Genomic DNA, 26,600 nt, shown 5'->3' on the forward strand with positions numbered 1-26,600 from the left:
CATTTGTGTCGCAACGATAATTCCAAAAGTCGGAGGAAGCAGCAATGTTTCGCGAGACATGGGCTCGCGGGTTGGGCGGGCGACAAAATTTCCAAGTGCGCAACATCCGTTCCATTCGTGGCAGGTACCATCGGCGTGGAACAGCGCCTTCCCAAATGAGTAGCGGTCGCGCCCGTACAAGGCTTGCACGTATTTCACAACTCACCACCCAGTCTTTCAGATCCTACCGCGCGACATTAACCTGCTGAACACCCACGCGACATGCCACCAGGTCTAGCCTAACACCCTCACTTTGTCATTGTCCTACTGCATCGGCATACCACCCAACCCACGCCCCGGAAGTCATGCAGATCAAGATCAGCCGACTCGTTCGAATATTCATACTCGCGCAAGGTTATAAGAATGCCATAAAGGGCGTGGACGTCGATATCTTAGAACAAGAGCTTTTTCCGGTCAATCGCAGAAAGAAAGGTACAGACAGAGCATGGATTGACTTATCAGACGACGAGATGGAACAGTTTTTGAGGCTTGAGGATGAGTTGAAGCGCATTCGGGGAGAAAGAGGTCCTACTTATAAGGAGCAATTAGACCTAGAAAAGAGGCTAGATGCAGGATTGGAGCCTGCAACCCCCGACCTTTTCCAAGCCGTCAAAGCTGAAGCGGCGGACTTGGGAGTGCCCTTGAGCGATGAGGCCGCTCAAGACTTCTTGCATATCAACGCAGCGCGTCCTTCGCGCAAAGGCTGGAGCAAGATACCGAAGAAGAGCGAGGCGGCTGGGAATGCATGGGATAAGGGCACAAAGGCAGGAGGGAAGGACCAGATCGCAGCTTCGACAGAAGTTCGGACATCGAACGCCACAGAAGCTGGACCTTCGAACTCCTCAGACCTTCAGCATCCACACAACTAGCTCAACTCATACATTCATGCCATCTCAACCTATGGAGGATTAACAAAAAGCACTCCACACACTCAGGCCGAGACCGTATGGTCTTCTACAACGACGCTTCTTCAAGCCCACTCACAAACAATAGCAGTTGACATTTCTTTTTTCTCTTAGAAGAAAATAAAAAGAGGAACCTTAAGGGTCAATGAGGGCCCGCTGGAGCAAGAGAAAGTCCATGTGCTATGGGATAGGAATAAGGGGAACGTCTCTACGACCCGTCTTTTCATATTTCCGTACCTAATGGAGACCCAAATCTCAACAAACCAACATGTAGTGCGCTCGCTGCGGGGATCGTTGTCCGGGGAAAGTTGTACTTCACTGGCCAGATTGTCGATGGCTTTATAGCTCATATCTGTCTTTTCATACAACAACCGCAGCTCAACCAACTCTTTCTTTCTTCTCCATGACGAACCGCTGGGGATGGACGAGGAGGAAGCAGCAAAGGCCCTCCGCAACGCCGCCATCGGATCTCCGTGCCACGGAGCCGGGCCTCCAATCTGGCCCAGTATGGGCGCAGCGCCGGCGACATTGGGCAAGTAGTCAAAGAGAACGTATCGCTCGTACATGCCGCCGACAGAGTCTTCATCAACGAGACCATTTCTTGTGTGGTGCTCTAAGTAGTCGATGGCACTCGGAGCAATCCTAGCTACCGGAGCGCCCGTCAAGCGATACTTTTCTGTTCTGCGCTGGGCGTCGCGCTCCTCGTGCATACGAAAATAGGCGAGGCCGGCGGGGAAGAAGACGAAGCCCGGGTTGTTGTGGTCATCGAAGTTGCGGTGGCAAAGGGGGCATAGAGGGACGGCGTTTTTCAAGTCGGAAAGTGCGTCGATGGTGAGCAAGCCGGCGGACTTGTAGGCATCGAACTGGACGTCGCGTCTCGTGATGACATGGGCGGCATCGGCAGGTTTGGCGTTGCAATGCCAGCATGCATATGCCTCGCTCCGGTAAAGGTCAAAGAGTTGATCTCTGGTAGAAGCAGAAAAGGTGGCCACGTTGCGGGAGCTACGGGCGGAAGAGGCGGAAACATGGCGCTTGCGCTTGCGACCGAAGCTTTGCGAGGTTGCTAACGAGAGTGGCGGCATAGAATCAACTGTAGAGCTTGAACATGTAGCGTAGCTTGTATGAGAGCGCGCGGGCTCTGGATGGTGAGGTGGAGAGGCCATGGCTAATGGCGAGGTCAGATAAGGCGGCGATGAGGAAGGTAGACATAGTGTTGGTACCTACCACGTCTGGCAAGCAGGCAGGAACGGAGGATCTTAGGGGGTCACTTTAGGTCTAGCGTAACGGCGACGAGCACTAGCAACAGCGGCGAGTACTAGCAACGGCAGCGGCGAGCGTTCACTAACAACAACGGCGGCGGCGGCGGCGGCGGCGGTAAGTACTAGCAGCGGTAACGGCGAGCGAATACCTCCAGCAGCGGCGGCGGCAAGTACCAGCAGCGGCGGCGGCGAGCGTTCACCAACAATAGCGGCGGCGGCGAGCATCACCACCAGCAGCGACGGCGGCGGCAAGCACTAGCAGCGGCAACGGCGAGCGAATACCACCAGTAGTAATTACGATCTATAATTACTACCTCACCATATCATGAGTGACAAAGCCCCAGCTTCGCCGGTGGACCCTTTGATAGATTTTGCCTTCGCCAATCTATCAACAGCTCATGTTAGAGATATTGCAGGAGGGTCCCGCAGCGGTCATTATCAGATATTCAGTCTTCAAGAAAAAGTGTGTCTCCCTCGTACTAACGCTTTTGAAGCTGTTGGTCTGCCCTCCCAGATACTGCTCCTCCAATGCCGGCGTCCTGTTCGCTTGATGAAATTGTTGTCGATGTCCAGGTTCAGGAACTTCAATACTTTGTCAAAGTGGTGGGAACTCCTAATGAACTAACAGACAGCCGAAGCTCAATCCTCACCCGACTCCATCTCCTCAAGCCCCCCGTCCTCTGAAAGGTCCTCCCACTCCAGCGCCGCAAACCCACCCTGAGCAGAACACACACTCGGCAACTGCACCACCTCCGCACCCTCCATCCCACAATCCTCAAACAACCGCCAAACCGACAGCGTCGAGCACGGCGCCGTAACAAGCAACTTGACCACAACCCCTCCCCCCCCCTCCCCGCCCCCCTCCCCGTCCTCCTCCCCCCCACCCATCTCCAACAAACACCCCAACGCCACCTTCAACTCCGCCCTCCTCTCATCATCCTCATACGCATCCACCCCATCCACAACGACAAACACCACCGTCCCCCCCGGCAGCTGCCCCACCGCCGCCCTCCACACCGCCCCGATGCTCCCCACGTCCGCCGCGTCCAGCCCCCGCAGCTCCTCCCGCATCCGCCCCGACCGCAGCCGCACCCCGCGCCCCCGCGCCTGCTCGATCAGCTGCAGCAACAGCGTCAGCATCATCCCCGGCGCGTGCGCGTTCGGATCGCGCGCGCCGTCCACGTGCCTGCCGCAGAAGAAGGCGAGGGGGATGACGCTGGCGCTGGCGCTGCCCGCGCCCGCGCCCGTCGGCCCGGCGTGCCGCGACACGAGGTCGAAGAGGCGCGCGGCCACGAAGGAGGTGGCGGCGCCGCCGGCGGAGGTGCCTTCTTGCGAGCAGCCGTGGACGAGGAGCCGGCGCGGGGCGAGGGTGGTGGTGAGGGATTGGAAGGAGGGGTCGTGCAGGAGGGCGACGGCGCGCGATTGCTCGGGCTTGGAGAGCGTGTAGCGCAGCTGGAGGAGGGCGTGGCAGTCGGTCGTGATGAGGGTGTGGTCGTGGGCGTAGGTTTGGAGGAGCGTTTCGGCTTCGGCGCGGGGGTGCGGGTGGCGGTGGCGGCGGCGGTGGGGGCGGGAACTGCGGTCGGGTTTGGAGTCTGGGGCTGGGATGGGGGGTGAGGCTTAGTGAGAGTGTGTGTGGGAGGGTGCGTGCGTGCGTACCTGAGGCTTGTGCTGGGTCGTCCTTGATGAAGAGGAAGACGTAATTGAGGATGGTCTTCTGCTCTTGCCGCTTGAGCTGGCCCTGTTCAAATCTTGCTTGGGCTTTTCTCATCTCCCTTACGTCTCTCAAGCCGCAGATTTTGGCCATGGTTTTGAAATCTCTGGCGTTCTGTTCCATTGTTCGGATCTTCTCAAGGACTTTCTCTTTGTAGTCCGCCGGCTTCATGAGCGCTTTGACTGTCTTTTCTTGATTTGGCTACTTGATTAATTGAGGTTGTTCGACGGCTGGCTTGCACGGAGAGACTTACTTCCTGGTGATGTTTTGACCCAGTCGATGAATTCATGCATGACGTGTAGGATCGATACGCAGAGGCCCGCATTCAATCTGTGTAACTCAAGGTTTTCGGAGAATATTTCCATGATCTTACCCTTGTTTTGCAAGATAGCTACGAGCTCTTGGAGGAATTGAGAGAGGGCTTCACGGATTTCCGACATTCGTTTGCCTACCTAACAAGTGTCAGCAACCGAGAAATCTAGCATGGGGTCCGAAGAGCACGTACAGCGCAAAGGAAGGTCAGCCCGCCGCAGAGGACAGAGAGGTAAGATTCCTGAGATGGGATCAATGCAGTGAAGACCTTCAGGTTGCTGGAATTGCTGCTGAATGCGCGGAATCCTCTCCTTATGTGGCCCAGAAATCCTTTGAGAGCAGTGGTCTTGTACTCCTTCTCTTCCAAACGAATCGTTTCGGCGAATTCCGCGAGAGCGTTGTCTACATCCTCATAGCTGTGCGTTTGGCTGAGATCTGTGAGCCTCTTGCCACTTTCAAGCTGGTGCTTTTCCATTTGCTGCCTCAAGCTTTTTTCTGTTTCTCGGCATTGAGCGTAGGTATCGTTGAGGTCATCTTGGGAGCTGCGAGAGGTCAGCATCTCATTTTCAGCCCGTGCAGATGCTTACGCACATGGGCTCGAGGAAGTGGGAATCAGGCTCAGCCGGATTGTTGCGTTGCGAATCGTCCGAAGCACTCTGTGTGGGCTGTTGTGGTTCGATGATAGAGTTGGGATGATCGAAGATGAGTTGGCCAGAGTCCGTATCCAGACCAACTACTGTGACAGCGGACTTCTCGCTTGAATCCAAGGCAGGATGAATGCCCCCAGTAAGTCTTTGGATGAAGGAAATTATGTCGTCCGTGTGGTCTCGTGCGGTGGCTCGACGCTTTAAGGTGCCAGGACCGATTTCGGGCATGATGAGTGCTATTCGTCAAGCTTATGCTACGAAGCTGTAGGCGTTTCGAAGAAAGAGGAGGAAAAGATTTAAGAGCGCGAGGCTGAAGATTGCGGCAATCAAGTGGCAACCTGACTGACTAATTGCACGGGAGAGTGGAAGGCTAGAGTTCCCAACACATGTCAAGATGCAGGTCGCAAGGAGCAAAACAGTATTTTACACGTGTAATGGGGGCTTCTACTTCAGTAAGTCGCGGCGCAAAGGAGGCGTTCAGGGCTTATCGTTGGCCAATGACTGGGAGGGTTTCGCGCAGCAAACAAGGCTGGGCCACCACACTGATGTTGTTCTCGGCCCTAACTCCACATTGCACATACCGGAAATGTGCTGCGGGCTGCATGACTGCTGCCTTGGTGTCAGCTTCAGTCGTGCGGGCACCAGTGATTGAAGGGAGGGCGCCGCCGGGTTGAGTGAGCGTGGCGCACTCGAATGCACACCACTCTCGATTCATAGCATTGTGACTCTTACTCCACCTACTAGCGAGTTTCCTTGCAGCTTGAGCTGAGTATAGTCGCGCTTAAATACGCGGAGTATGCGCTTTCAGCAACTTTCATCCGTACACTGTTCGTATCACTGAAAATGGCTGGCGATGAGGATCGAAGCGAAGGCGGGCCTGTCCTCGCCGAAGGGTCCATCTCTGAGGACACAACTACAAGCGCTACCCAGAGTTCCTCCAAGTGGAAAGAAGCGGATGATGCGAGCGAAGAACAAGAAGCACCAACGACTGGGAGCCAGAATCCCGACGAAGGAGGGAATCTGGAGAGTGACGGAGCCGCGCCCGCTTGGTTCACTCCGTATTTGAACCGTCTTGCGCAACTCGAAAAGGCGGCAGACGATCGGACGAAAAGGTCAGCCTTGCGCAACCACGTCTCATTTGTCGGCTTTGGCTGATCGGAAACAGCACAAGCAACACGCCCAGCACTAGCAACAATGACAGAGAGCTCAGCCTTGAAGTCAAACGGCTTTCAATGGAGAAGTGGCAGCCAGGGAGAGGGTTCGACCGCAACGAGATCCGTTCGAATGTCTTGGTCGTCTACTACAAGACGGTCATCAAGATGAGTGCCACGGATAAGTCATCCAACACTTCTGAATTGCTCGAAGTTCCTCAAAGAGTGCAAATCAACTCGAGGCCATTGCTTGCAGAGCTTGAGTTCATGACCGGCACGACGATGGCAAGAACTCCGTGTGTGATGATACCACCGTTCAAGGTATTCGTCACGTACAGAGACAAGATTGCAGAAGAGCTCAAGGCAAAGAAGGCATCCATCAGCCAGTGGGAGACAGACATGGAGAAGGAATCACGGCTCATCGGTCCGAGGGACGCCAGAGCAGAGGAAGAGAAGAAGAGAGAAAAGCTTGCGATGGAGCACCTTGAGTGTCTCCTCACTTGGATCGATGAGGACTTGGCTGGTGCTCTTGAGCTGAGAAAGCAGGTGCAAAGCCGAACGCTCAAGAGGATCAGCTACGAGAATCTTTGGCACCTGTTCCGCGTCGGCGATATGGTGTTCAACAATGAAGAAGCGTTGAAAGGCCGCGATATGGACTGGCTCACATACCCCCGTGCATATCGCGTCTATCAGATTGCTGGGGGAAGACCGTCAATTGGTGGAACGCGAAGGGTTAGCCAATTGGACACGAGCCCGGCACCCACCAGCACCGACAAAGGACCGGAGAAAAGGGACGGCAACCAGGATGAGTTCAAGATACCGTTCAGAGTCGGCTTGCACTGCACCGACTACGATGGCTCGTACTTCAGCCCATACTTCGGCGCAGCCACTTTCACCTTCCGAGACTTCAAGGGCGAGAAACCGATCATGGAGCTTGAATTCTACCCTGCCGACTTCGATCCGAACTATGCTACCCGCCGCCAATATTTGATTGATCGTGGCAGAAAATTCTTGGAACTGCTTCAACCATCCCACAGATACTACAACGGGCTCACGCTCAACGAGGATCCGGAAGACATCGATGGAGAAGTGGTTGTTGATCCCCGAACTTGCGTGGAGATGGAGCCTGAAAACATGGTCTTTGATGATGAAGGTCTATCCCGGATTAAATTCAGCAACCAATCCGCCGAGTTTTACGAAGCCACGGGCTGTGGAGATGAGAGCTGCTCGGGATGCACAAACAACTGGGATGACAACCTTCTTGAATACAAATACTACGACGATTACCTCCCAGAGGAGCATGGATTGCAGACCATATGGGCTTCAGACGCGAAAAGCAAGATCACGGACGAACATCTCGTATACATGCCGAGAGATATTCCGGGCTTCGTCCTCAGGACTAGAACTTGGAGTAAGTCTAAGGACCCATAATCCGGGAACATGAGTCACTAACGTTATGGGCAACAGAGTGGCTCGATATTGAGCTCATCAAGCGCGTCGAAGAGCAGGAACAAGAGGAGAGACTAGGGTTCGAAGAGCTTGTGATCAATCAAAAGCACAAAGACATGGTCCTTGCTTTGGTCCGGAGCCACCATTCGGGCCCTCGTGCGGAGGCCGGTGGTTCCATGGATCTGGTAAGGGGCAAAGGCCGAGGCCTCATCATCCTGCTCCACGGAGCTCCAGGAGTAGGAAAGACTTCGACGGCGGAGACGGTCGCTGCATACACCAAGCGACCACTTTACCCCATCACCTGCGGCGATATAGGAGAGAAGGCGGACCAGGTGGAGAAGACGCTGGAGAAGCATTTCCAGCTCGCCCACAAGTGGGGATGCGTCCTTCTGCTCGACGAAGCAGACGTCTTTTTGGCGAAAAGAACAGAGGGGGATGTCCAGCGCAATGCACTCGTCTCAGGTAAAGCATCCGCACCGTGGGCCATTGCATCTCTTCCGTTTTCGAGTGCTAACCGTTCGCTTTTAGTGTTCCTCAGAACGCTGGAGTACTACTCCGGGATCCTATTCTTGACGACGAACCGGCTGGGCGTCATCGACGAGGCCTTCCACTCTCGCATCAAAATGTCCTTCTTCTACGACAATCTGAACTGGGAAAGAAGCCGCAAGATCTGGCGAAACTGCCTCAACAAGATCAAGCGGGCCAACGACAAGGCGAGCAACACCGACGACCAGCTCATGGTCGAGTGCGTCGACGAGGACGCCATCCTGGACTTCGCCCACGCGCACTTTGAGGCGAACAGACGGCTCAGCCAATGGAACGGACGGCAGATCCGAAACGCTTTCCAGACGGCCATCGCACTGGCCCGCTACGACCTGCACGCAAAAGCGGACAAGAGAATGGCAGCAGGGAAGCTCAGCAAAGAGGATGCCGAAAGGAAGGAGAAGTGGCGGACGGTAAAGCTCACGGCGGAGCATTTCGAAAAGGTTGCCGAGGTGACGACCGAGTACCATAAGTATGTCAAGAGGATGCAGAAAGGAAAGACGCCAGAGCAGCTGGCCGTTCTATCGCAGCTACGCGCTACCGGCGAGGAGTCCGAGACGGCCACGCCCACTCTGAGCGGCAGACCCAGGCTTTTTCGCCAGGCTGTCAGTACGGAGGAAATGCCAGGAAAGGGGAGGATGAAGAAAAAAATGGTAGCTCAGCAGCCGGGCTCGGTCTCGGATTCCGAGGAGCGGCGTCCGCCGGAGCCCGCGAAGAAGAAGAACGGTAAGCAGCCGGACTCGGAAAGCAACAGTAGTGGCGGCGTTAGCGATAGTGATGATGATTGATGGGAAAATTTGGTAAACAATCGAGCAATCGGGTCGTTATATAGGGCGGCGATTTCCTCAAGACAAAGCCATCTCATCTGCAAACGAAAACGTCATCAAGTACATACCTAACACCCCCCCTTACTTCCACATCCAGCAACTACCTAGCCACTCCTCTCCACCCCCAAGCTCACTCACTGATCCAAATGCGCGCTCCTCTCCCTCCTCCGCGCCCTCACCACATACGGCTCCGCAAACAGATGAAAATCCGTCACCCAAACCGGCCCCCCGGGCTTCTTCTCCATCCCCTCCCCCCCTCCTCCCCCCACGACCTCAAAATCATAATTCAGCACCAAATGCGCCACCAACAACTTCAACTCATGCGCCGAAAAGAACCGCCCCGGACACGCATGCCTCCCCACCCCGAACCCCAACCACCTCTCCGACACATTCACCAGCCCCTCCCCCGCCCTCCCCACAAACCGCCCCGGCACAAACTCCCCGGGCCTCTCATAAAACCTCCCATCCCCATGCACCCCCGCCGTCGCCACCCCCACCTTCGTCCCCCGCGGCAACCGCACCGACCCACTCCCCCCCGGCATCACCACCCCCCCCTCGGCCACCACCTCCCTCTCCACCCCCCGCCCCTTAAACGGCGACACCCGCATCGACTCGCGCAACGCGCTATCCAGCAGCACCAGCCGCCCCACCGCTGCTTTCGTCCACCGCGCGTCAAACGACGACGACGACGACGACGACGAGTCGACAGCTGAGCCCGTGGCTGTGGCGCGCAACGCGTCCGCCGCTTCTGAGCGTAGCTCGGCCCAGAGCGATGGCCCGCCCCGCGTGAGGATGTCGGACAGCGCGGCGACGGCGGTCAGGTAGGACGTGTGGACCGCGACGAAGTTGAGGGCGAGCAGGCGCGCGGCGAGGCTGTGGGGGGAGCGGTCGCGCGGGGAGGGGGACTTGGCGGCGGCGCGGGCGAGGAGGGCGATGACGTCGGCGGTGCGTTCGTTGGCGGTGGTGGTGCTGGGGTTTGGCGGGTTGGTCGTTGTTGTTGTTGTTGTTTCGGTGGCTGTGGCGGCGGAGAGGCTGGCGGCGATGCGCGGGAGGAGGCGGGCCTCGTACCGGGCGGTGAGGCGGCGGAGGGGGGCGGCGAGGTGGGGGGCCAGGAGGGGTTTGAGGAGGGTGGGGCAGAGGGCGTCGATGAGGGAGGCGCGGCGGGGGAGGAGGGCGATGAAGGAGGCGACGGTGGTGGAGTAGGCGGGGGAGCGGGCGAGGCGCTTGCCGGCGAAGGCGCGGTTGGTGACGGCGAGGAGGATGTCGAAGAGGCTGGATTGGAGGGTGGTGGTGTGCCAGCGGTTGGGGGTGGCGCCGAAGGCGGCGGCGGTGCGGAAGTCGATTTCGTCCATCATGTCGGCCGTCATGGCGTCGAGGTTCATCTTGTTGAGCGCTTCGACGTGGAAGGCGCGGTCGAAGTCCCAGGCGCGCGGCGACGTGTAGTCGAAGCGCAGGTCGTCGATGAGGACCTTGTGGATGGAGAAGACGCTGTCGGGCTGGTCGACCATCCAGCGGACGTGCTCGGGCGGGATTATCACCTCGGGCTTCCACGTCACCTGCGGGCTCAGGAAGGGCTTGCCGAGCTTGCTGTACTGTTTGCGTGTCAGGTGCGTGGACATGGGGAGGAGGAGGAGTGGTGGAGAGTACCTTGTTGTAGCCTTCCATGATGTGATTGTGACCATTCCACCACTCCCGGATCTGGGCTCGGACTCTGCCAAACCATTCTCCATCACGTATGCCCACCCATGGCACTCCCTCAGGCTGGATCCGTTGGTATCTCGACAAGTGCCATTGGAGTAGGCAAAGTGTGGTTGCGAGTAACAAAGACGCACTGAGAAAGCCGGGTAAGGCACCAGCTCCCTTGCCGCCTCTGCTGCCATGAAGCGTCTCACTTGCGGGGCCTGCAGTTGAGTTCAAACTCTCCATGCTTGCAGTGCTGACAGGGACACTCGTGGTTGGAACGGGCTGGCAGTGCGAAGAAGACGTACTTGGATAAATGATATGTTCCGGGTGAAGGAAAATGCTGGCAGTTGGGTCTGCTTGTCATCCAGTCGGAACAATACGAGGTGAGAACAATACCAGGTTGGAACAATATTAATTTGAAACAATGATAGTACCTACTCAGACCTGGGCCGAGGTTTGAGTGACGTGGGCTTTCTGCCTTGCACGAGCTGTTTCTGTCGGTCAGCTTGCTTCTGGGACTAATGCTCCGCGTACCTTCCTAGTTCTGTCTACTTTTTGCCAGAGTTGTAGTGCACTTATTTACAAAATCTATTGTTCATCCAGCCAAGACTCAATCCTGCTACAGCAGGCCGGGCTTTTCGACCTCCACTGACGGTGAGGTGCGAACTTGGCAAGCGCTTAAGCCATGCTATCGCTGGTCGTATGGTGTCCATTTGATATATTGTGGGATTAACCCCATGACAAGCATGTTTACAACTGCGAGGTGAGGAGGCAACTAGGCTGAAAATGGCAATGTTGAAGCCCAAACGCTTTGTGGATGCGACAAAGAGATGGTCACCGCTAAAGGATGTACAACTCGCGGTTGAGAGTGAACGGGGGCACGGAGTAAAGGTGTGCAGACCGAAAAGAGAACCGTTGTGTGCCATCGCTTAAGTGACTGTGGTCTGACAACCAAGGCTTCTATTACCGGCATCACGGTGGCCGCTTGCGGCTTGGCTAAAATCTTGATCCTTTGAAAGCCACTACCATTGATTGCACAATATCAAGAACAATACTTCGCCAAGTGTTACAAAGTCGCTTGTGTCCATCATCCTCAGCGTTATTGCCGGGTCTTCCCAGGGCATGGACCGGACATGTTGCGCGCAGTGGCATCAACAAACTTGACGTATTCGGAGAGAGCAATCGTTGCCTGTCGCCGAAATGCAGATATTTTTCATCAAGAGAAAGTCCCGTCACAGAGAAGAAGAAAGACTTGCTGAAGCCACTTGACCGCTACCGTCCGACCTTCTTCTCGCGGGTGCAAGTAGACCTCAACACTGACGCATGATTTCACAAGAACGAAGAACGGCTTCTGTCAGATAAACTTCCTTTATTTTCTATTCCCAAGCCAAGCAACGCTGAAGTCGCTCAAGTCGCAATGCCCAACCCAACCATGCCGCAAAGTAAAAGGAAAGTAGTCTGTCGTCGCTTCCCATCATGAACCCATAAGACATTTACATTCCGCACCAAACAAAAAAACGCCCAACACAGTCACACTGCCCACCACCCCCTCAGTACCCTCCACCACCACCACTCGTCGGCTCAAAGCACTCCAACCACCCCTCCAACGCACTCGTAAAATACCCCCTCGCCTGCACCGCCACGTCCGTCTCCGCAAAATCATAACAATGCTGCGCATCGGGCAACAAAAACCCAAACAACTCCCCCCCTTCCTCCCCCCTCTCCCCACACGCCGGCGGCGTCTGCGTCAGCCAAGCCACGGGCGCACCATCATCATCGCCATCATCATCATCGCTCAACGGGCTCAACGTCCTCCACGGATCGAACTCGCCGGCCGTCCAAAACGTGTTGCTCGGCCGCATGCCCCAGCCGCCCGTCAGCTCGTTGAGCGCGTCGGCGGCGGGCGCCGCGGGGAGGATGCCGGCGGCGGCGGCGAGGGGGAATTGCCGCTGGCAGAGGGAGAGCTGGTAGCTGACCGAGTTGTAGGCGGAGGTGAGCTGTTTGGGGCCCGTGTTGGCGGCGTGCAGGAAGCCCCATTGCGTGCAGTATTGCCAGGTCCAGCTGATGTCGTCGATGGAGGTGGCGAGGGAGAGGGTGGAGAGGTCGCAGGTTGGGTCGGAAGAGGAGGAGGAGGAGTTCGAGGAGGAGGGGGTTTGGGGAGACGCGATGCCCGCGTTCCCGGCGCAGTCGGTGCTGACGGTGGCGGCGAGCTGCGGCCACTCGGCCCACTTCTGGAGGACCCAGGCGGCGCCCATCTTGGGGGCCCAGCCGTGCTCGCCGGCGGTGAGGGTGGTGGTGCGGTTAGTGGTGGTGGCGTTGGCGGCGACGACGTCGCGCGTCTCGAGGTAGTCGCAGAAGCCGGCGATGGTGCCCTTAGGGCCGCTGGATTGCCAGCCGAACCAGAGGGTGGATAGGGCGTAGGCGAAGTCGCCGTTGGAGTTCTTGTCGGCGTTGGGGCCGAGGAACTGCTGCTTCACGGCCGCGGCCGACTCGTCGTCGGCGAGCAGCTCGTCCATGTGCAGCAGCGCGGCGCGCACGTCCTCGGTGCAGTTGCCGTAGCCGTAGCGGTGCATGCCGTCCCAGATGGGGTCGAAGTAGGACGACATGTTGACGCGGGCCTCGACGGGCGCGGACGCGGCGTAGGCGGCGTAGATGATTTCGGGGTAGAGCTCTCGCATCAGGGCGGCGCGGATGCCGGGGTACGAGCCGCCGACGAAGATCCAGGGCGTCGAGGATGGGGTGAGGTCGACGTCGGGGTAGGCGGGGTGGCTGAAGTTGGAGGCGAAGACGGCCACGTCGGCGAGCGCCTGCTCGACGCTGAGGAACTTCATGTCCTCGGGGTCGGTTTCGGTGGTGATGTTGAACGAGATGGACTCGCCGTAGTAGCGGTGCTCCCACGAGATGCCAATGCCGCCGAAGCTGTCAACCATGTCCTTGAACCACCCATAATCCACCCACGAGTAGTGGCCCGCTTGCTCGCCGTTGTCGAAGATGAAGACGGGCTTTCCGGCTCCCTCGTAGCCAGAGGCTGAGATCCAGTAGCGGTTGTCGAAAGTCCTCTCGTCTGAGCCGAAGTGGTCCAGCGGAAGCGTCACCCATTGGTCTACGCTGGTGTCTGACTCGTTGAGCTGGCGGGGAGGCAGAATCCCTCTGGAGCGGAGGTCGTCTTGCATTTTGTCAGTGCATGTGGTGTGGACATGATGGCCGTGCTGATGCTCACCCTTGTTTACCCGCTGCACTTGACCGTCAAACTTCTTGTGGTGCAGGCTCAAAGCGTTGGTGCATGTGGAAGCTGCCAACAGCAGCAAGCTCCACGTGAGGCCCGAGGTAGCAACCATAGTGGCGGTTGGTTATGATTTGGAAGTGGTGATGCGATGATGCTGGGGCCAGTGCAGAGCATGCGGCCATCTTTATAACACTACATCTTCCTATTCCTAACGTCCCCACTGCTTACAAGGCCATGTTCTTGCTTTCTCACCGCATGGCCTGAAATTGGGCGGAGCATAAGCGCTGCGGAGCTGGCACAGCCGCACGGGCTGCCAAGCGGGCAAGCCTCGTCGTACCTAGCGCTCCATACTCACTCACCACTGAAGTGAACAGCCGGAGAAGTGGCTCAGGACGAGGCAGCCTATCTGGCTGCTCGATCCCCTCTTTTGGACAAGTTGTTTGTACGCATGAGCAGGTCGACGCAGAGCGAGCATCGTGAAAGTGTTTTTTGTGCCAACAGGCCGGCCTGCTGCCATTCGCTACCCAAACCACCGTAGTGGCTTGGCTGCTTGCTCTCTGCATCCATCCCGCCCACCGCCCGGCCGGTGCCTTGCGTGGCGCTAACCGCAGCGTAGCGCCTGTTACACAGCCCGTCGCCAAGACAAGGCTTCAAGTGTAGAGAAGTGACTACTGCAGGTGTCGCCAATCCGAGAGGTCGGATTTGTTTGCCCATCATAGCCACCACCACTAGCTGCCTAGACGGGATGAGCCTCATCGACCGGCGCATCATGCTGCAGCCCGCAGGATCTGCGTCGGGCTGCACGGCTGCCCGCTGTTTTTAGAACGATCCGACACTAATTGCGGCCCCCATGGCCGCCTCGACGCCACAATCTGACCCGAGGGAGCGCCGGCTCCATTGCCACTTGCGACCTTTCAGCAATGCTTTCAGCTACGAGCCTTTCTGGGGCCAGAATATTCACTCTTCCGCCAATGTTGTGCGCATATGCTCGCTTGGCACCTCACTAAAGACATGTGATACAGCATACACGCCCGAGGCCGCCCTGTACTTTTACAGCTCTCAAGAATAGGCAAGACTTTTGAGTGGACCCATTATATGCAAGCGCACTTTAGGTCTGCCTTGCCTGGCTTCACCAATATTGAGCAGGCTTTTTTTGGGAGGTTCACAATGGATATTTCGGGCGGCTTCTTTCTTCAGACCTTTAACTTCAGGCTGAAGCTCTTCCTGCATGATGATGTCTACATGCTTTTCGTACGTCCGAATCGATACCATTGATCTCTTGCGGACTCATTGCTCATACGGGACAGAATCTCACATGCATGGAACCGAAAAATCTACCCCAGGCAACATCTTCACTTCAGTGGTTGCTTCGATTAAATTGATAGTGAACATTTCGCAAGTATTCAATTCTAGCCACTTCCATTGAGGACCCATGCTCCATAGATCAATCTCGGCAATAGTTTCACCCTCGCCGTCAACTGAAGGGCAATAGAACCGTGTCAGCAAGGGCCGTCTATACTTTCCGATTGGTTGTTCAAGCCATGGCCCAGTCATCCCTCAGTGTGTCTTTGTCTAGCTCAGTCTGCCAAGCAGGGCCTTTAGCTGCGATCTCGATAGGATATGTGGTTGATCTCCGCGTCTCCATCGACGCCATGCTAAGCGCCTGTTGAGAATGTTGCTGCAAATCACCATTGAGCATCCAAGGTGTCTGTTTCAGAGCTATTGAAGCTGACATTACTGGCGCGTTCCTGCTCATGTTTGGCTGCGACATGTTTGAGGATCTCGTGAAGCTGTGTTTACTCAACCACGCCGATTGTTCTGCCACGGGTACCTTCACCGGATTTTACAAACGAGAAGAATTCCTGGAAGAGTATAACAGAAATCGAGATTTGGATGTGGATAAGCTTCGGCTCTACAAAATAATACTCTGCGTTGCAATTGTGGTAAGCTGAAGCCACGAGCTTTATATAGTTAAAGACAAAGTCTTGCGGAAATCACTCTATCTAGGCCACGTGGTAGCGTCTACGTACGTGTCCAGCAGAAAATTTGGAACCCTTTTCATTCAATACACTCATGGAAAAAGCGGCAGCAGATGTTCTTCTAATTTTGCAGCATCTGCTTCCTTGGTACAGAGCTCAAAGCCAGCACCAAAACAAACTGACCAATGAGAATTCGCGTCCGCAGCAGACGACCTACGAAATTGCTTTATAGGCTTCACGATTCTACACCAACTCAGCGCCAACTACTGCTCGTCCGGCCAACTTTTACAACAGCATTATCCGACAGTTGTGTTAGCATTAAAGCTGTCACCATAAGCGGCGTTGTGATATTGAGCTCAATGGTATTTGTCCATTTCACGCCCTGGACGAACCAGGCGACAGCCTAAACCTCACCAACGCCGCGCGCTCTCTTAGTCAAGATTTGAGTCATACAAAAAGCCATTCACAGCGGGCAATATTACAATGCCGGACCATATTATTATTAATATGGAGAAGTTCCAAGTTGCAGCGTTCCACAGGTGTTCTTCAATTACCAAAAAAAAGTCCACGATTAAAAACCATGCCACCGCCCGTTCCCAAAATCCAAGAACATTCAGCGTCTGTGTAAATACTTGAATAGAAAAAAGGAAGACGGAAGCGAATTTGAATAGCAGCACCAAGGCTAGGGAATGCCAAGGCTCAGGATACATAGGCTTCCTCTTCTTTCGCTTTACTTTCGGCAGCCATTTCCTGCTACCCCGAGACTCTTCGCTCTCCTCAGATGAACCGCTCTTCCTTGCCTCACAACAATGCCGTGCCACCGGTTCTCGAAACAATCTCAGCATCGGCAAAAACAAGTGGTAGAACAGACCAGCAAACATGCGCGCCAGCCAAACAACCGGCAAGCGCAACCACCAGCACCAGGTCGCCGTCACAGCCGTCGCCAAAGCTTGCGCATTAACCAACGCGACCACCGTCACACCGAGCGCCACGGCAGACGTACCCATCATGCCCTACAAAACGGTGCTCTCCGGCAGCCCGTTCATGCTGAAAACCCCAGCCACGAACCCCAACGGCAGGAAAACGACAGTGACGTTTTCGACGCATCTCAAGGCGCGCCAAACCCGTGCATGATCCGCCAATCGGAAGTCGTTCACGCCACCTTCGACGGATCGAGGGACAGTGAAGCTACCTCGTTTGTCGGCACGCTTCAACGCATTTAACCAGCGGTCCACATATTCGGCCAGCTTTGGAGCCAGGGTTGAATTGAGACAGGCTCCCAAGAGTGGTCCTTCGAGCTCACCTATTTTGATTATGTGGAAGGGCGCGTCGAAGGCAAGTTGATTGCTGAAGCTGCGTTGGTTGTCCCAGCTCTTCGGCACTCTTCCTGAGGCCAAAAAAAGATTCTGAAATCGACTCCATGGATTTTGTGTTAACCTCAGCACTGCGGTGGAGCATTCGCAAACTTACTGTATGGCCTGCCACAGCTGGCTCGATCTTGCTCAGTTCATGACCTGCATTGATCAGCCACTTCAAGTGACGCTTGCATGTGCTCCGAATCCGATTACACAGTTGATCCCGGTACTTCCGAGTGTTTTGGCAGATACGGCATTCTTGGGCCATTTGCCCCGCCTTGCGTACATGTCCATGGGCATGCAATTGAACTGGTGAGCTCCGTTCAAGAAATGCGAAGATTGATGACAAAAACTGGAAAACAAAGCTACAACGGATTAGTTGGAGCTTTCACGTGTTGTCTTTGAGCTCACAAACTCGAATGAGTGTCAATAATCTGGCCATAGAAATCTCCGCAAGTAAGTACGAGTGCACCGTTGTTGTTGTCCCCGTTTTCGCTTTTGTATTGAGTAATCTCGATGACAGGGATCGAGCAGACAGACAGGATATGTTCCAGATTGCGTCGGATGACGAAGTTGAACTTGAAATGCGGATGTTCTTTGTTCAGAGTAACTAATTAGGGTGAAAGGTACGTCCAATAAGGCAGTGTTCATCTCGTGATAGTCTATCGCGGACAATATGCCAACGTCCCAAGGATTTGAAGCGCCAAAAGCCTGTAGCTTACATATCACAGTGATCTCGAGTCTTTCTGATTTGTTTTCCGTCCTTTTGCGGGCTGCTCGAGGTCAACACACTAGCCTTTGCTACCATCTTGCCTTTTCCGGAGGTCTTGAGGAATCTGGCTGACTTTTGGAGATGCTTCGCCAACTCATTTATACTAGAAGTTTTCTCTGGCCACGGTAGAACCAACGACGAGGCTTGATTTACTATCTCCAGTCTCTCCGCACCCTCGTTCTTGGATAGGTGCCAATGGCAACGGTCGATGCCTATCAAAGCCACCATCGCTGACGGCCGGCTCCGCCTTGGTTGAAGTCGAGAGGACGATGGTCTTATCTTTCTCCCGTGATGGCTTTCGGATAGAAGGGGAAACTAGCTGGCTGTGTAGAAGTTGGATACTGTTCTGCAGCCACCATAGTTTCTGGAGCCGGGTAAACCGGATATGGATCCAAGGCCGGCGGTGTCTCATCAACGAAGATGCAGATGTGGAGGTAAGGAATGTGGGGAAACGAGTCGCACGAAGAAAAACATTTCGGCGATTGACCAATGTTTCTAGTAGTGGGTATTAGCAAAGACAAGGAGATCCGGGTCAATCCACGCGACGATAAGGTGCGCTTATTCTCGTATTCAAAGGGACAGAACCTTGACCAGGACAGATGGTCGGAGAATAATGGACCAAATGATCAGCGCCCATGAATCGGCGGAGTGGGTTGTAAGCGAGGCGGTAAGACCGTTTCGCAGCTTCTACACGCGGCAAGAAGCAGGCGAGGAACCCAGGAAAGTCGCAGTATGCTATTGCAAGGTAAGAAGGAGGATAGGAGCTCGCCGACGCGCAAATGGGATTGCAAGCAAGAGGGGAGCATTGAGACACCGTGGCGACCGTACGCATCTGCCCGAACGGGTAATCTGGCCGTCCGCAGTCGCGAATCAGCGACGACCGGCTTGAGGAGAGGCAGTCCGAATAAAAGTACGCTTGGCCATCGCCAAGCCTCGCACATATGATGCCAAGTTCCAGCCTATCGACCGGGCAGCGGTAGCGAATGATAAGGCCCCGTGCGTATCTCGTGTAGGACCTGTGGTACCTACATACCCCGCAACCGCAATTCTGCTGCTCCGTTCGCGGGTCTGACGGCTTTCCGGGTCACAGTTTCTCGGCCGATTCCCGTTCCTGCCCTTTGCCAAGCACGTCAATCCCGCCCGCCGCTCCCTTGCTCGCTTGCCCTGGGATCTGACTGCTGGCCTGATGGCCAACTTTCCGCTTTGGTCTGGAGGGGTCGGGTTCGGCCCGCTGAGTGGCAGATAGTAGCTAAGGTTAATTCCTCCGTGCGTCTTGGCGTCCTGAATCACCTTCCACTTCCATCATCGGCAGGGTCCTCCTACGCGCGCTTGTCCCCACGTGCTGGCAATAAGCAGCTGGCCGTGCTCTTATCATTGGTGCAGGATGGCGTATTGTGTTGTGCATGCTGAAACAAGCGGAGGCCACCGATGGGACCCGGCGAGATGAACCTCACTGTCTGCTGTTTATAAACCCGAGGAATGCAGCCTGACTTCGAGTGCGACGTGGCTCTCCTCCAGCTCTCCAGTGCAGTCAATCGCAAACACCAGGCCATGCAGTTCTTCTTTGCCATCAGCGCGCTCCTCAGCGCCGCGCCTCTGCTTACCCAGGCCCTCCCGGCCCCGGCTCCCGTGCCCACGCCGCCTGGTATTCCGGCCCTCTCGACCGCTCGTACCCAGCTCAGCGGCCTGACCGTTGCTGCGAAGGGTTCTTCCTCCGGCTACAGCCGCGATGTGAGTCTCAGATCTCCTGTCCATGCTCGTGTTTTTCTGACGATAGGCTATAGGAATTCAACCACTGGATCACCATCTCGGGGTTTGTGCATTCTATAAAGAGCGGCGGCTTTTGATCGGCTTCTGACTTCAATAGCACCTGCAACACGCGCGAGACCGTGCTGAAGCGTGACGGAACCAGCGTCGTCACCAGCACCGCTTGCGCCGCTACCAGCGGTACCTGGTACAGTCCGTATGACGGCGCGACGTGGACTGCCGCTTCTGATGTCGACATTGACCACATGGTGCCGCTGTCGGAAGCCTGGAAGGTGGGCTTTGAGGAATTTCTGCACGTCTTGGAACAGAGGCTGACAGGTGCTTAGACCGGTGCCTCTTCTTGGACTGCTGCCCAACGCGAGGACTTCGCCAACGACCTCGACAACCCCCAGCTGTGGGCCGTTACTGACAACGTGAACCAATCCAAGAGCGACCAGTCTCCTGACGCATGGAAGCCTCCGTTGGGTGAGTGACCTTCCCACTGCAGCCTCCTGAACCGTGAGACTGACTAGCAAATAGCTTCATTCTACTGCACCTATGCCAGGGCCTGGATCAAGGTGAAGTCCGTGTACGACTTGACCATTACCTCGGCGGAGAAGAGCGCGCTTGAGGATATGCTGGACACGTGCTGAGAGACGGGGGTTACCAATGAAGGTTCGGTTCTCTGGGTTTTGAGGTCGCGCTGTGGGATGAAAAGGTCCATTACTTGTGTCGCATTTCTGAGCCCGCAAGAGGGTGCCAAATGCTCGATGAATCAATGATGTTTGACGAGACGCATGGGAGCTGAGATGACGTATTCGGGAACTTGCCACGTGAGATGCTCCCTGATGATGAAATTAGAAGTGTTGGCCTGTCCGGATGAGAAACAGTGAGCACAATTGCTCTGGCCATGCCGTCGAGCGATCATGCCTTAGTCATCTCGTAAAAGCCTCGCACTGAGAGCAGGGCGTCGTCTGAGCGGACCAAAGACAAGTTCTGGCCTGTCAGATCCAGGGAGTTGGTAATGCGACAACGTGGCACTGGATGTCGCGTCGAGTGTTGAAGCTGCCGAGCGGTGGGCGGACTGTCGCTGGGGCCAAGCGGTCGAGGGGCCGATAAGATAAGCCGGAATTTCGACTCATCCCACCAGATGACTGTTCGCCGGCCGGCAATCAAATAAACACGGTCGCACTCCCGCCGCCCTCTCCTTCCAATTGCACCACCACCCCGCTCGCACACGCTGCCTTCCCAAAATGGCGACCATCTACATCGACGAAGACATTGGCAAGGACGAGACTACCCAGCAGGGTACCGAGGAATCGCCCTTCAAGACCCTCCAATTCGCCTATCTTCAGCGCCCCGCCGAGGCCCAATACCTGACCCGCAAGTCCCAGAGCGAAGACGAGGCTGCGAAGGAATGGAAGCCCGTCGCTAAGGCTGGCCTGAAGAAGGCGGTCAACTACTACGACCAGCAGAAGAAGAAGGCTGCCCGCGAGCAGGAACTCACCGCCCAGCGCGCCAAGGAAGAGGCCGAGCGCGCAAAGGTTCTCGAGGAGGCCAAGAAGGTTGTCATTGAGGAGGATACCAGCCTGCCCCAGGCTGTCAAGATCAAATTGGACGAAGCGGGCGACCACATCAAGCTACGCAGCGTCCAGGACGCTGAGAGCAAGGGTACCCGCGTGAAAGTGCTTGGTCGCGTACACCGTGAGCGCAAGCAAAAGGATGTCCTCTTCGTCACATTGAGGGACGGCTACGGCTTCATGCAGGTCGTCATCGCCGGCAAGCTGGCCAAGACTTACGATGCCCTCACCCTGACCCGTGAGACCTCCATGGAGATCTACGGCGAGATGTACGAGGTCCCCGCCGGCGCCCACGCTCCTCTCAACCGCGAACTGCACGCCGATTTCTACAAGATCCCCCAGGAGTGGAAGGCTGCTGGCGGCGAGGATGCCATCACCAACAGGGTCCAGGCCAAGGCCGACCCCAGCACGCTGCTGGACCTGCGCCACCTCACTCTTCGCGGGGAGGTCGCTTCTTCGGTCATGTTGGTTCGCGATGCTATCGAGTACGCCTTCCACACCGCATACAAGGAGACGCGCATTCGCAAAGTCAGCCCCCCCGCTCTGGTGCAAACGCAGGTCGAGGGCGGCGCAACGCTGTTCAAGTTCGACTACTACGGCCAGGATGCCTTCCTTACCCAGTCTTCTCAACTGTACCTCGAGACCGTACTGCCTTCTATGGGCGATGTCTACTGCATTGAGAAGTCCTTCCGCGCGGAGAAGTCTCTCACCAGGCGCCACTTGTCCGAGTACACCCACATCGAGGCTGAGCTGGACTTCATCACCTTTGATGATCTTCTAGCCCACCTTGAGCACATCATCTGCCGTGTCCTCGAGCTTACCATGGCTGACCCCATCATCGCTGGCTACATCAAAAACCTTAACCCCGACTTCAAGATGCCCGAGAGACCTTTCATGCGCATGAAGTACTCTGACGCCATCCAGTGGCTGGTTGAACACGAGATCCCCAACGAGGAGGGCGAGCCTCACAAGTTCGGCGACGACATTGCGGAAGCTGCCGAGCGTAGGATGACGGACATCATCAACAAGCCCATCTTCCTGACTCACTTCCCCGTGGAGATCAAGGCCTTCTACATGCAGAAGGACAAGGAGGATCCCCGCGTCACAGAGAGTGTCGATTGTCTGATGCCTGGCGTCGGTGAGATTGTGGGTGGATCGATGAGGTTGGATGACTACGAAGCGCTCATGGCCGCCTTCAAGCGCGAGAGCCTCAACCCTGACCCGTACTACTGGTACACTGACCAGAGGAAGTAAGTGACCACTGAATATTAATCCTCCTTCATACGATAGTAGCTAACAAATACCATAGGTATGGCAGCTCCCCCCACGGAGGCTATGGCCTGGGTCTGGAGCGTTTCTTGGCGTGGCTTTGCAAACAGCACACGGTCAGGGACTGCTGCCTGTACCCGCGTTACATGGGTCGCTGCACGCCGTGAGCATCTTGGGGCATTCGTGCTGACCATACGGGAGTTGCTTTCATGGGTTTCATTTACTACTTCTTTTTGCTGGCGGGTGCCGAGAGTACGCTGCGCAGTACCCTCTTCTTCCTTTTTTCATTTCAGAGCCTCAAAAAGACGAGGAGAACCAGGATAGCCTAAAGATAGAGCGAGATCAAAGAGGGCTTGGCGTCGCGCGCTGTCGCGCGGCGTAGTAACCACGTGCTAAATCTCCAGGCACCAATGTGAACCGGCTGTACAGGGAGGGCGGCATAAGAGCACGCTGTTTTGGCAGAGAAATCCATCTCAACAAAGCGCGCAAGCGAATGCTGCATCCTGTAGATGAAGATTGCTGCGTGGTGGCAGGGGTGCTTGAAAGCAGACGACAGCGCGGTGAAAGGTGTTGGCGTTCGTTTTCGGCAGGGAGCCGAGCTTCGCGGTCACGTGTCGTAGCTTCCACCAGGGCTATTAAAGGAAAGCGCGCCCCGCTCGCCAGAACGTGGAATTGGATGTTGCGGCTCTTTAACAGGCGCAACGCGACAAAGCACCACCACCTCAATTGTCGTTCCACCTCCGACGCGTCCGCACGCCCGCGCACCAATTGCAGCCGCTTGCTCCACCACGCAACCCTCCGACCCACGCACCCAGTCACAGCTGTCCCATCCTGCCGCAGCCCACCGGCCCAAGCTCCCAGAGCTTTGCGCGTCTGCCAAGCAAACCGATCGCCGTTGCCGCATGCGCCTGCACACCGCGCTCCCACTTCGACACCACACATCCTCCCACCCCCGCAGAACCGCTCCCCGCTGAGCATGTGAGGAGCGATGCGGTTCAACTCCCCGAGAAACCTTCACTACCCCATCACCGTCACGAAGCTTCTGCAGCAACAGGATGACAAGGTGAAGAGGTTCGCGAAGCTCTTCTCATACTACTATACAACTTCTGTGACGGAAGTTGATGAGTTCGGTCAGGAAAATGACGTCGAGAAGAGATTCCCGGCCGACTTTCAAGCCGAGAAGGAAGGTACCCTGAAGACGTGGTTCATCAGGGAGGGAGACGTCATCGAGCGCGAGGGGTAAGCAGTGCACGCGGTTTTCCCGCCGCACCCACGCCACCTACGTTTGCTAATGATAAGCAGAGTGAAGCTGTTCGAGCTCAATGAGGAGTGCTCGCACGAAGTCCAATGGGGCGGGATGTGTGTCAACTGCGGAAAGAATATGGATGAGTGAGTGCCTTTGCGGACCTTTGCCCCCCCATTCCTGACAGCAAGCCTCTAGAGTGAGCTTCAACACGACCATGCGCGACGTCGACCGTGCCACCGTCGTCCGAGCCCACGGCAGCACTGCTCTCAAGATCAGCGAAGACGTGGCTATCCGCGCCGAGGAGGAAGCCAAACGTCGCCTCCTGTCGGGCAAGAAGCTCTCCCTCGTCGTCGATTTGGACCAGACCATCATCCACGCGACCGTCGATCCGACCGTAGCGGAATGGCAGAAGGATCCGGACAACCCGAACTACGATGCGGTCAAGGATGTACAGTCCTTCCAACTCCTTGACAATGGCCCGGGTGGGAGAGGATGCTGGTACTACATCAAGTTGAGGCCGGGCTTGCGAGAATTTTTGGAAAATATCTCGAAGATCTATGAGCTGCACATTTACACGATGGGAACACGGGCCTATGCGCAGAACATCGCGAAGATTGTTGACCCCAATCGCAAGGTTTTTGGCGATAGGATTCTCAGTCGAGACGAGAGCGGTAGCCTGACGGTCAAGACCCTGCACCGAATCTTTCCTGTGGACACCAAGATGGTCGTCATCATCGATGACAGAGGTGACGTCTGGAACTGGCACAGTAACCTGATCAAGGTGACTCCCTATGACTTCTTCGTTGGCATTGGCGACATCAACAGCAGCTTTCTCCCCAAGCGACATGACATCGCTGCAACCGAAGCAGCCCGGCCGCCGCCGCCGCCGTACACTCCGGCAGCCGACGAAGCAGCAGGTGAGACGAGTGTCGCGAGCGAAGAACCAAAGGCCGAAGAGAAGCAGACTCCGCTCAAGATCCAAATGCCTCCAAAGCCCAGTAGTGAAACAGCGTCGCTAGAAGAACAGCTCGTTGCCATGAGCGGAGGTGACAACCCCGAGTTACTCAAGGAACAGACGAATGAGCAAAATGAGACGATCGCGACGCAGATGGAAGACAAGCCGCTTCTGCGTAGGCAGGAGATTCTCGACAAGGCGGACCAGGAAGCCGCGGAAAAGGAGGAAACCCGCGAGAATGGTGATGAAACGCCGAGTGACACTCACAGACGCCATAACCTTCTTCACGATGACGACGACGAGCTTGTGCACCTGGAAGCCAATCTGCGGTCCGTTCATCAACGTTTCTTCGAGCGATACGAAAGGAACCGATCTGGCGCCCAGGGCGGAAGACTGGCGCAGCTCAAAGGGGAAAAGAGCCCGAAGAAACGGCCGATAGACGACTTGGAGATAGTGCCAGACGTCGCGTTAATCATGCCCAGCATGAAACGAAGCGCTCTCAAGGGTGTCTCGATCGTTTTCTCCGGGGTAGTCCCGCTAGGAACCAACATTCAGAAGTGAGTACTGCAGTGATTTTATGGCGCCCGCTGGCTTCTGACTTGTCCACAGCTCCGAATATGCCGTATGGGCAAAGAGCTTTGGCGCAAAGGTGTCGGAAGCGATCAATCGAAAAACGACCCACGTCGTGGCAGCAAGGAATCGGCGTACACAGAAAGTGCGGCAGGCAGCACGGCACCCCCAGATCAGGATCGTCACTGTGGACTGGCTGAAGGAATGTTTTGTGAAGTGGCAACGTGCGTCGGAGGCGCCCCACATCATCCATGTGGAGCCTGATGAGCGCGGCCCGCACGCCTCGCAGGGTTCCCCATTTGACGAGCTTGACGATGGTACCGTGATGTCCTCGTCTGAGGAGGATGCGGCAAACGCGGAAAACGACCTTGACGATCTCGTGGAGGACGATACGGGTAGTGACGACGAAGAGCTGGACGACATGATGCCCACTTCCCCAGTGAACGAAAGCAACCTCATGCTGGATGATACAGACCGAGAAGAGCTCGAAAAAGAGCTTGCAGAATTCCTGGATGACAGCGATACTGATGGTGAAGGAAGCGACAAGTCGGACGGGTTCGAGTCGGATGCTAGCGTCCGCAGCGAGTCGTCGACGAAGAGCGCGCACAAGAAGAGAAAACGCAACGCCGAGTCCAACGAGAACTCGGAGGCCAGCGATAGCGACTCGAACATGACGGACGACGGGACTGTCAGCATAGCGGGGTCAAAGCTTCAGCGGCGGAAGAAGCGGGCGCTAGAGCGGGTGACAAGTTTGACCAACGTCGCAAGCGTCGAGCAGTCGTCGGGCCTGCCCAGTCCGGACACGACTGGCCCCGAAGAAGGGCAAGGCGAAGAGGAGGCGGGCAGGGTGCACCAACCGGACGCGGACGAAGACGACGACGCATTGGAAGCGGAAATGCTAGCAGAGTTTGAGAGGGAGGTGGACGACGACGACGACGACGACGACGACGAGGCAGAGGAAGAGGACGAGACCGAGGACTGAAAGCGATGGCCCTTGTTCGCATGCGACCAACAAACAGTCACGACATGTCCGCATCCTATAGGTCTGTCTCTACATAGCGGGGCTCTCTTTATTCTGTACGACACAGCGACGACTGCTCTCTCAGCCTGCATAGCGCGGAGTTCAGGGATCTTGAAGACTGGAGTTTGGCGGGATTGGGATTGGCAAAGACATGGTGGGCGGGGGGGGCGGACGGGCGGATCTCTCGTGCTTTGACGCACTCCTCATGGGCGACCAGCAAGGTGCGCTTTGACTAGTCGGCGGCGGCGCGCCACGTAGAGTAGCTCAATCCCTTTGATGAAAAGTAGGCTTCGGCGATGCTAGCAGCGCCCCTGCCGGTCGGCCTTGAAGATGAGCTGTCCGGGCCAGAGCTCGG

At 56.2% G+C, this 26,600-nt stretch overlaps 10 protein-coding genes across 10 annotated transcripts; 6 read left to right on the top strand and 4 right to left on the bottom strand.

Moving 5' to 3' along the window:
* Nucleotides 1-344: 344 nt before the first annotated feature.
* On the top strand, nucleotides 345-908 carry BKCO1_5900051 (uncharacterized protein; the record flags this gene model as incomplete). Its single annotated transcript, XM_020277642.1, has 1 exon — nucleotides 345-908. The coding sequence occupies one exon, from the start codon at nucleotides 345-347 to the stop codon at nucleotides 906-908; it is 564 nt and encodes a 187-aa protein (XP_020126774.1).
* Nucleotides 909-1,054: 146 nt separating this feature from the next.
* On the bottom strand, nucleotides 1,055-2,026 carry BKCO1_5900052 (dienelactone hydrolase family protein; the record flags this gene model as incomplete). Its single annotated transcript, XM_020277643.1, has 2 exons — nucleotides 1,055-1,124; nucleotides 1,182-2,026. The coding sequence occupies 2 exons, from the start codon at nucleotides 2,024-2,026 to the stop codon at nucleotides 1,055-1,057; spliced, it is 915 nt and encodes a 304-aa protein (XP_020126771.1).
* Nucleotides 2,027-2,842: 816 nt separating this feature from the next.
* BKCO1_5900053 (uncharacterized protein) lies at nucleotides 2,843-5,101 on the bottom strand (the record flags this gene model as incomplete). The annotated part of the gene is made up of 5 exons (XM_020277644.1): nucleotides 2,843-3,801; nucleotides 3,860-4,096; nucleotides 4,168-4,366; nucleotides 4,420-4,768; nucleotides 4,818-5,101. 5 exons carry the CDS (start codon nucleotides 5,099-5,101, stop codon nucleotides 2,843-2,845), a joined length of 2,028 nt encoding a protein of 675 aa, XP_020126772.1.
* Nucleotides 5,102-5,716: 615 nt separating this feature from the next.
* On the top strand, nucleotides 5,717-8,804 carry BKCO1_5900054 (aaa family atpase; the record flags this gene model as incomplete). The annotated part of the gene is made up of 4 exons (XM_020277645.1): nucleotides 5,717-5,985; nucleotides 6,039-7,435; nucleotides 7,492-7,935; nucleotides 8,002-8,804. 4 exons carry the CDS (start codon nucleotides 5,717-5,719, stop codon nucleotides 8,802-8,804), a joined length of 2,913 nt encoding a protein of 970 aa, XP_020126769.1.
* Nucleotides 8,805-8,977: 173 nt separating this feature from the next.
* On the bottom strand, nucleotides 8,978-10,508 carry BKCO1_5900055 (cytochrome p450; the record flags this gene model as incomplete). The annotated part of the gene is made up of 2 exons (XM_020277646.1): nucleotides 8,978-10,435; nucleotides 10,491-10,508. 2 exons carry the CDS (start codon nucleotides 10,506-10,508, stop codon nucleotides 8,978-8,980), a joined length of 1,476 nt encoding a protein of 491 aa, XP_020126770.1.
* Nucleotides 10,509-12,076: 1,568 nt separating this feature from the next.
* On the bottom strand, nucleotides 12,077-13,864 carry BKCO1_5900056 (serine family; the record flags this gene model as incomplete). Its single annotated transcript, XM_020277647.1, has 1 exon — nucleotides 12,077-13,864. The coding sequence occupies one exon, from the start codon at nucleotides 13,862-13,864 to the stop codon at nucleotides 12,077-12,079; it is 1,788 nt and encodes a 595-aa protein (XP_020126767.1).
* Nucleotides 13,865-16,610: 2,746 nt separating this feature from the next.
* BKCO1_5900057 (uncharacterized protein) lies at nucleotides 16,611-16,865 on the top strand (the record flags this gene model as incomplete). The annotated part of the gene is made up of 1 exon (XM_020277648.1): nucleotides 16,611-16,865. One exon carries the CDS (start codon nucleotides 16,611-16,613, stop codon nucleotides 16,863-16,865), a length of 255 nt encoding a protein of 84 aa, XP_020126768.1.
* Nucleotides 16,866-19,337: 2,472 nt separating this feature from the next.
* Nucleotides 19,338-20,257, top strand: BKCO1_5900058 (uncharacterized protein; the record flags this gene model as incomplete). Its single annotated transcript, XM_020277649.1, has 5 exons — nucleotides 19,338-19,589; nucleotides 19,643-19,671; nucleotides 19,726-19,897; nucleotides 19,952-20,090; nucleotides 20,145-20,257. The coding sequence occupies 5 exons, from the start codon at nucleotides 19,338-19,340 to the stop codon at nucleotides 20,255-20,257; spliced, it is 705 nt and encodes a 234-aa protein (XP_020126765.1).
* Nucleotides 20,258-20,857: 600 nt separating this feature from the next.
* On the top strand, nucleotides 20,858-22,620 carry BKCO1_5900059 (asparaginyl-trna synthetase; the record flags this gene model as incomplete). The annotated part of the gene is made up of 2 exons (XM_020277650.1): nucleotides 20,858-22,434; nucleotides 22,494-22,620. The coding sequence occupies 2 exons, from the start codon at nucleotides 20,858-20,860 to the stop codon at nucleotides 22,618-22,620; spliced, it is 1,704 nt and encodes a 567-aa protein (XP_020126766.1).
* Nucleotides 22,621-23,441: 821 nt separating this feature from the next.
* On the top strand, nucleotides 23,442-26,206 carry BKCO1_5900060 (rna polymerase ii ctd phosphatase; the record flags this gene model as incomplete). The annotated part of the gene is made up of 4 exons (XM_020277652.1): nucleotides 23,442-23,692; nucleotides 23,756-23,842; nucleotides 23,895-25,211; nucleotides 25,264-26,206. 4 exons carry the CDS (start codon nucleotides 23,442-23,444, stop codon nucleotides 26,204-26,206), a joined length of 2,598 nt encoding a protein of 865 aa, XP_020126791.1.
* Nucleotides 26,207-26,600: the final 394 nt, after the last annotated feature.

Source organism: Diplodia corticola (assembly GCF_001883845.1).
Source record: "Diplodia corticola strain CBS 112549 chromosome Unknown scaffold59, whole genome shotgun sequence".
In the NCBI taxonomy this organism is placed as follows: Eukaryota; Fungi; Ascomycota; class Dothideomycetes; order Botryosphaeriales; family Botryosphaeriaceae; genus Diplodia; species Diplodia corticola.